This window comes from Lampris incognitus, chromosome 17 (genome assembly GCF_029633865.1).
Source record: "Lampris incognitus isolate fLamInc1 chromosome 17, fLamInc1.hap2, whole genome shotgun sequence".
NCBI lineage: Eukaryota > Metazoa > Chordata > Actinopteri > Lampriformes > Lampridae > Lampris > Lampris incognitus.
Window position 1 is genome coordinate 12,377,074 of NC_079227.1, and position 10,477 is coordinate 12,387,550.

The following is a 10,477-nucleotide window of genomic DNA, read 5'->3' on the forward strand; positions in this document are numbered from 1 at the left end:
TCTTCAGTGGAAAACAGAACCATTCACCTCCACGAGGCCCTGGCATATCCTGACGAGAATGACGCAGCCGAAGTGAAGCCGCGCTGCCGAGGGGATCAGCATGTTGAGGCAGGACGTGGCCACTATGGCGAAGCCGAACACCCTGGATGAGTGGAAAAACAGAGACATCTAACACACCACCGAGTGATCATGCTAACTTACATATAACAACAGCTGGAGCATCCTGACATGGGTGTGTGTGTGTGTGTGTGTGTGTGTGTGTGTGTGTGTGTGTGTGTGTGTGTGTGTGTGTGCACCAGGTTTTTCTATCCTAATGAGGACATTTGGTCACCATTAGGATAGAAAAACCTGAAACCACCTAACTTGTGGGGACATTTTATGGCTCCCCATGAAGAAAGGGTCTATTTTAGGGTTGGGACTTGGGTATAGGTTTAAGCTTAGAATTAGGGTTAGGTTAAGGTTAGGGTAAGGGTTAAGGTAAGGCACATAGTTATGATGGTTATGGTTATGGTTAAGGTCTAGGGAATGAATGTAGTCAATGAGGGGTCCCCGCAAGTATAGGCTGACGTGTGTGTGTGTGTGTGTGTGTGTGTGTGGTGGGGATCAGGGGCAGTGTGTATCGAATAGAATCAGTTGTAGGAGGTGGTGGGTTCAGTGTCCGGAGGGAGTCGGCTGACCTGTTAGCGGCAAATTTTTGACAGATGAAGCCTCCCGGTATTTGGGTGACGATGTAACCCCAGAAGAAGGAGCCGTGGATCATCCCTACCGTCTCTGGATCCCAGTCAAACTGAGCTTTCTGTCCGGGCAGACGGGAAGAGAAAACAACCACGGCTTAATATAGCAGGACCACAAAGATGAGAGAAAACGTAAAAAAAAAGGCATTTTCAACAAATCATTAAAGCTTTTTTCTGTGCCATAATGTCAAAAAGAATGCAAATCAATTTGTTTCTTTAATCAGTGGACTGGATGTCTGTGGGATGATCTGCCTTTTGACATGGTTTTATAAATTTATTTTATTCTTGAAACAATTAAACAGCTTAAACTGTCTTAAAATCAGTTGCATTGTACACTCCTTGGTCATCTGTTTTTATATATAGATATATATATACACATACATACATACATACATACATACATATATACATACATATACACTACCGTTCAAAAGTTTGGGATCACCCAAACAATTTCGTGTTTTCCATGAAAAGTCACACTTATTCACCACCATATGTTGTGAAATGAATAGAAAATAGAGTCAAGACATTGACAAGGTTAGAAATAATGATTTTTATTTGAAATAAGATTTTTTTTACATCAAACTTTGCTTTCGTTAAAGAATCCTCCATTTGCAGCAATTACAGCATTGCAGACCTTTGGCATTCTAGCTGTTAATTTGTTGAGGTAATCTGGAGAAATTGCACCCCACGCATCCAGAAGCAGCTCCCACAAGTTGGATTGGTTGGATGGGCACTTCTTTGAGCAGATTGAGTTTCTGGAGCATCACATTTGTGGGGTCAATTAAACGCTCAAAATGGCCAGAAAAAGAGAACTTTCATCTGAAACTCGACAGTCTATTCTTGTTCTTAGAAATGAAGGCTATTCCATGCGAGAAATTGCTAAGAAATTGAAGATTTCCTACACCGGTGTGTACTACTCCGTTCAGAGGACAGCACAAACAGGCTCTAACAGGTACTATTTAATGAAGATGCCAGTTGGGGACCTGTGAGGCGTCTGTTTCTCAAACTAGAGACTCTAATGTACTTATCTTCTTGCTCAGTTGTGCAACGCGGCCTCCCACTTCTTTTTCTACTCTGGTTAGAGCCTGTTTGTGCTGTCCTCTGAAGGGAGTAGTACACACCGGTGTAGGAAATCTTCAATTTCTTAGCAATTTCTCGCATGGAATAGCCTTCATTTCTAAGAACAAGAATAGACTGTCGAGTTTCAGATGAAAGTTCTCTTTTTCTGGCCATTTTGAGCGTTTAATTGACCCCACAAATGTGATGCTCCAGAAACTCAATCTGCTCAAAGAAGTGCCCATCCAACCAATCCAACTTGTGGGAGCTGCTTCTGGATGCGTGGGGTGCAATTTCTCCTGATTACCTCAACAAATTAACAGCTAGAATGCCAAAGGTCTGCAATGCTGTAATTGCTGCAAATGGAGGATTCTTTGACGAAAGCAAAGTTTGATGTAAAAAAAATCTTATTTCAAATACAAATCATTATTTCTAACCTTGTCAATGTCTTGACTCTATTTTCTATTCATTTCACAACATATGGTGGTGAATAAGTGTGACTTTTCATGGAAAACACAAAATTGTTTGGGTGATCCCAAACTTTTGAACGGTAGTGTATATATATAATTACTCTGGATTCTATCTAAATGCAATGGCAAACAGGAGAACGAATATATTAAAATGTGGAGCGGCCATCTTGAATCTGGCATTGCTCCTCAATATGGAATCAGATCAGTCTCAATAATAGCAAAATGCACAAAACAAGATTCACAAGGTGACGTGAGAACCATCCGAACAGTAAAAGTGAGTGATTGTTTGCACACAAATAACCCTCCATTTGTCCGTCCAGTCCAGACCAAGCCTACTACGCCAGCCTGGGGATTCGAACCAGCTGAACCCTTTCCCCGATTCCTGATTTATGCTAATCGTGGAACTTCATGGAAGTTTTTGGGGTGTGTGTGTGTGTGTGTGTGTGTGTGTGTGTGTGTGGGAGGGGGGTCGATATTAAAGGATACTCAGACTTTCCATTATGACACCAAGCACGGGAACATTTAACAGCAACATCTGCTGGGGTGACCGATAGGCTGAGGTCTTCTGTGATAGCCCTGCATCATGTTGGAGACATGCTGGTAATCTGATCTACAGCGGACCTCTGACCCCTGGTGTTATTTAAAATCTCATCTCCTGTTTTCTTCTGCCTCATCCTGTCTTGGGTGTTAAATGAAAATTCTTTGTTTCCTACCAATACTGAGATCGGCGGTTCGAATCCCCATGTTACCTCCGGCTTGGTTGGGCATCCCTACAGACACAATTGGACGTGTCTGCAGGTGGGAAGCTGGATGTGGGTATGTGTCATGGTCGCTGTACTAGCGCCTCCTGTGGTCGGTCGGGGCACCTGTTCAGGGGGGAGGGGGAACTGGGGGGAATAGTGTGATCCTCCCATGTGCTAAGTCCCCCTGGCGAAACTCCTCACTGTCAGGTGAAAGAGGTGGCTGGAGACTCCACATGTATCGGAGGAGGCATGTGGTAGTCTGCAGTTCTCCCCGGATGGGCAGAGGGGGTGGAGCAGTGACCGGGACGGCTCAGAAGAGTGGGGTAATTGGCCGCATAGAATTGGGGAGGAAAAAAAAGGGGGGGGGGTTAAAAAAATATAAGATTCTTTGTACATCTTCCCTACCTGTTCTTCATCTGGACATTCTGTCCTAAACATGGAGAAATAACTGGTCCTCCCATGACTAGAAGGCAATAGCAGCCTTCAGATGGGAGGAGCAGACTAAAGGTCACAGGTTAAAATCCTCACCCCGAAATGTGAAAACAGTAAAGGGCTCTTCAGGCAGCTCCACAGAAGCCGTTTGGTGTTAAAGACTTGTGGGCAGCTGAATGGTAGTTGGTACAGTGTGCCAGTAATGGGCAGCTCCTAGTCATGAATGGGTGGAGGAGTATGCATGTGTGCGCCACGGTGCTGCACCTACTCGCTCAGTACAGGAACAACTGGTACTTCTGTTGTCTAGATGCTGTTCTTTTCACCCTTGGCCTCCTTCCTATGACTTGCACGTAATGCCATTGAAAGGTAAGCCTAACATGTCTCATGACGGTCTTAGTAAATATGTTCTGAAATATTCTGCAAAGCCAGTGACAACATGAGCATAAATCCTGCTGATAGCAACATAGAAACACACTTCGTCACACAACACCGCGGTAACTCCCCCCGCCCCCTCCCCCGGCTAGCGACTCACCACTATGACCTCCTTGTTGTCTCTGTAGATGGTGTGGCTGTTGACCATGCTGACGATGGCCACGCCAAGGTTACAGCGGATACCGAAGGAGATGCAGAAGCCCAGGCCGGAGAGGATGGCGATGATGTAGCGTCTGGGCAGGCCAAAGCAGGTGCAGTCCACCACGGGCAGCTCCTTCTCCTCCACCAGCTCCGGCCGCCCCTCCGCCGACAGTTCGATCGTCTCCCCATTCTCCTGCTTCTTCTCTAACGCTCTGCCAGGGTGGAACAGGAAAAAGAAAATCAGAGGAGGGCTAGACTGTCGTAAGGAGATTTTTGTTCTGACCAAACATGGAGCCCCGGGGTAAGTGCCTTCATCAGCTCCCCCCCTATCTCACATCAGCCAACCCCGACCCATCTGGCAAACCCCAACTGGTCACATGCCATACGACTAACCGAATCTGTTCTGCAATCTGGAAAACAAATCCCTTTGGTCCTTTTTTTTACTACAGTTTCAACATTTGTCTGAAAATCCTACAGAAGCAGAGAATGCACTGTGGCCCCTGCTGGAGTGGAGAGTCGAGATGGGGGCCCCGCGTCAAAGGAAACCGTGACATCAGACTCGAAAAACAGAAACCAAAATTGAAACACTAATTCCATTTTTTCCCCCGTTCCATTATCCACGCCACTTATCCCAGTCGGGGTCGCGGGATGCTGGAGCCTATCCCAGCAGTCACTGGGCGGCAGGCGGGGAGACACACTGGACAGGCCGCCAGGCCACCCCAGGGCCTGAAACACTAACATTTTTCCAAGATCACTTTTCACTTTAATCATGTTGTGGAGTTAGAAAACAACGAGACAGGAGACGTGAGAGTAGACGTAGTCGAGGTAGTTTACTAGCTCCAACTTTGCATGTCATACGTTCGACGACACTGACTGTGAACCGGAAGCGGAAGTGCATTATCTGACCCCTCGCCTCTTCCCTTAAAGGTACACCGTCCTCTTAGGTGAATGTCTCTCGATATATAGATGTGGGTCACCACACAGGCCCCCCCTATCCCTCTCAGCTGGAACTGGGCTTCCACATGTTGAAACCACGGCCGTGGGTTATGCTGCCAAAAGTCGGGTAGCTTCACAGTAGCGGTGTAAATGCTAGCGTTAGCAATAGCCATGTTGTTAGCACCGGCGTCGTCGTTGTCAGACATACTCGTATTAGTTGTTCGATCACGTCGGGGTCACCAATGTGGAGTTAGAAAACAACGAGACAGGAGACGTGAGAGTAGACGTAGTCGAGGTAGTTTACTAGCTCCAACTTTGCATGTCATACGTTCGACAACGACACTGACTGTGAACCGGAAGCGGAAGTGCATTATCTGACCCCTCGCCTCTTCCCTTAAAGGTACACCGTCCTCTTAGGTGAATGTCTCTCGATATATAGATGTGGGTCACCACAATGTCTTCATTTAATCAATGTCGCTCTACTGACAACAGTATAAAAAGAAACATGCGGTTTTTGTCTTGTTAAAAGAGCTCCTCCCAGTTTAGCTTCTTTCTCTCAGTCGATCTCTTTTCTGACACTCGTGTCGTCAGAGACACTCATTTACATACAGCCAATCAGATCAAATCATCAGATTTTGAAACCCCGTCTACCCTTACCGCCAACCCTTGTTTGTACCTGTCACTCAAAGGTTTGCTCATGAATATTAAGAAGGACTAGACCACTCCCTCACATTTCTCGAGACATGAGAGTTATGGATACAGGTATCCATCGTATGTGCTTCATATTAGAAACCCAATGAGTTATATTCATTGTCTGTTTAAACTTGGTTAATATATACAAATTCTGAGCTGATTCTATACCGTGAATACAAAAGAAAGAAATGTGTTTGGCACAAGTATTCAACATAATTAATTCAAGTTCAGGCCCTGTGATGGACTGGCGGCCTGTCCACAGTGTACCCCCCCCCCCGCCTGCTGCCCCGTGACTGCTGGGATAGGCTCCAGCATCCCGTGACCCTATGGAGGATAAGCAGCTTGGATAATGGATGGATCAATAATTCACCTTGGAGTTGGAAAATAGTAATAGTTGTCACACAGTTTTTCATCTTTACCACCTTGTCTGCATCAGTGTTATTTTTACACCACCTCAACGATATCAAACCACCAGACAGCAAAGACTCCAGATTCCCCTGAGGAAGAACCCCCCCCCCCACTTCTTTCCAGCCCTCATCTCCATCTCCATCTCTCCTAAACAAAAGAGGCTCCGCATCAGGATTACTCACACAACCAGAGTCATCACCTTGTCATAATTCTTTATTTCTTTTGTTTTTGCTTTTTTTGCTGTTGCTGGCTTTATGTCCATGACAGGCTGGCTGACGGTGAGCGGTGCATGTGACTAAATAGCATAGACCAGACACAGACAACCAGTGCACCATGGAGAACCTGCTAACCAGTTACTCTACCAAGTGATGTGACTGAATAACAGACCTTAAAATAACGAAATTCAGTCAGTGAAATTTTCTGGTATAGGGAAACCTGCAGACTATCGGCCCTCCATTGCCTCTGTCTGGCATCTTGCTATCTGCCTATAGAGATTATAATAATGTCTCTGAAACTGATGCATCTGTGCTCATCTCTTCTGTCCAAGCTATCATCTGGTGTCTGAAAACCAACCTCCAGTCCGGCAGGCATCAAATATGTATTCACACGAAGGGCACGGTTCATCCATAAATCATGTGGTGTGCGCCTGACAGTGTGAAGCCATGCCGAGTTCACCGATCCATGGATAAGAGGAAGAAAACATCTGCACTCATGTAACAGGTTTGGTGAAAACATGGTCATTGGATTTTGGGTTTTAAAACAGAGATTTACATTAGGATTATCATTTATTGGATTATACGATAAATTAACTACACACCAGCCATTATAGATGCTGAGGGAGGCCTGCGCAGCGCCCCACAGACGACTTTTACATGAAAACTGGTTCGTCTACCATATTTTGGATTACACAAATTCATTCATTCATTCATCATCAACCACTTCTCCGGGGTCGGGTTGCGGTGGCAGCAAGCTAAGTAGGGCACTCCAGACGTCCCCCTCCCCAGCAACGCCCTCCAGCTCCTCCTGGAGGATCCCAAGGCATTCCCAGGCCAGACTGGACATGTAGTCCCTCCAGCGGGTTCTGGGTCTACCCCAGGGTCTCCTCCCAGTTGGACGTGCCCGGAAAACCTCCAAAGGAAGGCGCCCAGGAGGCATCCTAATCAGATGCCCGAACCACCTCAACTGGCTCCTTTCAATACGAAGGAGCAGCGGCTCTACTCCGAGCTCCCTCTGGATGTTCGAGCTCCTCATCCTATCTCTAAGGCTGAGCCCAGACACCCTACGGAGGAAACTCATTTCAGCTGCTTGTGTCTGCGATCTCACCCTTTTGGTCACTACTCAAAGCTCATGACCATAGGTGAGAGGTGGAACGAAGATTGACTGGTAAATTGAGAGCTTTGCCTTCCGGCTCAGCTTCCTCTTCACCACAACGGTCCGGTACAACGTCCGCATTACTACTGATGCTGCACCAATCTGCCTGTCAATCCCCCGCTCCATCCTACCCTCACTCGGGAACAAGACCCCAAGATACTTGAACTCCTTCACTTGAGGCAACAACTTATCCCCAGCCCAGAGGGAGCGATCCACCATTTTCTGGTAGAGAACCATGGCCTCAGACTTGGAGGTGCTGACTCTCATCCTGGCCATTTCACACAACTGCAAACCGCCACAGTGCGCACTGTAGGTCACGTTCTGATGAAGCCAACAAAACCACATTATCTGCAAAGAGCAGAGGTGTAAGTCTGAGGTTCCCAAATTGGACACACTCCTCACCTTGGCTGTGCCATGAGATCCTGTCCATGAATATCACAAACAGAATCGGAGACAAGGGACAACCTTGGCGGAGTCCAACACCCACCGAAAACATGTTTGACTTTGTGCCGAGAATATGGACACAGCTCTCACTTTGGTTATTCAAGGACTGGATGGCTTGTAGCAACTGCTCTGGTACCCCATACTCCCACAGTACCCTCACAGAGTGCCCCGGGGTCCGCGGTCATAAGCCTTCTCCAAGTCCACAGAACACATGTAGACTGGCTGGTCAAACTTCCTTGCCTCCCTCAGCACTTCTGCAAGGGTAAAGAGTTGGTCCGTTGTTCCACGGCCAGGACGGAATCCGCATTGTTCCTCCTGGATCCGAGGTTTGACAATCAGTCAGAGCCTCCTTTCCAGCACCCTAGAGCAGACTTTCCCAGGGAGGCTGAGCAGTGTGATGCCCCGATAATTGGAGCACACCCTTAAACAGATGAACTCTATAGTACACGGTGGGCCAATTTGATGTCGAGAGCCATCGGTTGCCGCTACAGAGTGTGTAGTCATAGACGTCAACCAAGCTAACTTTTTACCTATACATTGAGTAGTTTTAGCCTAGATGCCAGGGATTCACCCAGGTTTTAAATAATGGAAATACTATTGGCCTTTGATGGTGATGTGAAAGAGGTGTCCAACTATAATATACACAACGCTGTGATCCAGGTGTGGATAATGCCTCAGAATGCACAATCATCTATCCGTAGATGGTGTGTGTATTCAATTAATCTGTCTTTAATGGTGTCAAACAGGTAATTCGTTCACAACCTAAGAATCCAGGGATGGACTACTGGTCTACCAGGAGGTTGAAGCTACTGCTGCATGTTTTGCACTTCTTGCATTTGGTGTTGTCATTGACACTTTTGCACACAGAGTGACTCTGCAGCTGTACAGTGATTGTACCCTGGCCCGTCATGTGATGTAATGCATAATGTGTTAAATGTAAATGTGTTGCTGATGTTATCATTTGTGATGTACAGCTTTGACCAAATTTGCCTTAGTTGCTTTCTCTCCTGTTGACTTTGACACAACTTGACCCACACGATTCATCCAGGCCTCCATGCTGACTCATAGTGACCAGCTGAAAAACATCTAAAACAAAAAAAACAGGGCAAAATCAACCTAAATCAAAATCATGATCTAAGTCAAATACATCCACATTTGTTCCATGTGTCTGAAACCTAGCTGACTGTAAAAGATTAAACTCTCCTTCCCATTAAACCTGGTCTAGTTGTCATTAGGTGCAAGGCCGGATCACTGACTCGGCAAAGCAGGAAATTTACCCGAGGCCCCAGACCCCCAGGGGACTCCAAAGCCTCCAGGTTCATCATGTGTCAATTGGTTTGTGGTGATTTGTGTAAATGCAAATATGTTTGGGAATATGCACCATTTTAAGCGCAACATCAACTGAAATGGTAGGGGCCCTGCAGTATTAACTAGCCCCTTTCACGTAGAGGGGCGCTGTGTTGATATCTGGTCTAAAAGTTGTTTTTTTACTTGAATGTATTGATCAACAAATGATGCATGTCATATTATATATTTCATATGCCCATATAATGACATTATTGGTGTTGCATAGTCACATCATGGTTCATGCACAACACACAGAGAGTGGACAATCCGTCAGCTTGCTTGGGGGCCTGAGTACAGTTTTGCTCCTGGCCCTCCTGACAGATTAATTCAGCCATGATTAGGTGGGCTACTTGATGCATGTTTTGCATTTCATATATATTTCTTTAAGTTCGCTGTACATTGTGTATTGTATGTATGTGTTTGGTCTGTATATGACCTGCCAAATGCAGGTTGCTCTAAAATGTTCTGATCTTCAACGTGAGAGCACACACAGAGAGAGGAAAATAGGATCTGGTAGTCTTGGTATTTGGTGTAAATGTGAACTTGTGGAGGAGATACGACAGGGACCATCTAGTAGAGAAGGTCCAGCTGGGCTACTGGTATCGTCTGAAAACTCAACCAGAAAGCAAACAGAGCACCGTTACGGTGGAATAATAACTACACAGATCCATAGTCTGCGTTGAAAATAGTTAAAACAAGCCGTCACTTGAATCTTCCTTGACACTGATCAAGTATTAATGAATCCTAATGTTGAATTATTAATATCTCTGGCTGTCTGTGACTATTTTTGTCCTTGCAGGCCTCTCTCTTCATTCTCTGCCGTTCATATTTAACCTTGCCTTTCATCCTCCCGTCTCCTTTTTCTCTGCAGATCCAGAGAGTCTTTTGCATCCGCTGGTGATTGCTCCTTTCATAACAGTGGTATGTGCCAGTTGTGTAGCCTATCTGATGGAGATATACTAACTAACGCAGTTAGAAAGGCTATATTTTTCACATTTGCATTCTAGTTTCCTGAAAACACTGTAAGATTTTATCATTTGCTTCTTTTTTTTTGTTTTGCACCTCTATGGTCATTACACCTGACTAACTGATTTCCGGTTGACTTTATGGGACCCAGAGTCGCAGTATATCCTCTGTAATCCTGAGTTTATCTGACCCGCTCTCTCCTTCCCCTCTCCAAACGTCACCATCATGTTGTCACGCCACAACGCCAGACTGGAGGCCTCCCTGAAAGTTACTTATGCCGATACTAAAAGAAGAGGTCCGA

The 10,477-nt window shown here is 45.9% G+C and overlaps 1 protein-coding gene across 1 annotated transcript in view; it reads right to left on the reverse strand.

Moving 5' to 3' along the window:
- Positions 1-9,185, reverse strand: part of LOC130127922 (vesicular glutamate transporter 1-like) — a 28,066-nt gene extending 18,881 nt beyond the window's left edge. Inside the window, exons 1-5 of the mRNA XM_056297637.1 lie at positions 9,141-9,185; positions 4,487-4,569; positions 3,971-4,223; positions 678-796; positions 28-142 (exon numbers count right to left, since the gene is read on the reverse strand). Of these exons, the coding sequence (XP_056153612.1) occupies positions 28-142; positions 678-796; positions 3,971-4,223; positions 4,487-4,569; positions 9,141-9,185 (615 nt within the window). The remainder of the gene's footprint in view (positions 1-27; positions 143-677; positions 797-3,970; positions 4,224-4,486; positions 4,570-9,140) is intronic.
- Positions 9,186-10,477: the final 1,292 nt, after the last annotated feature.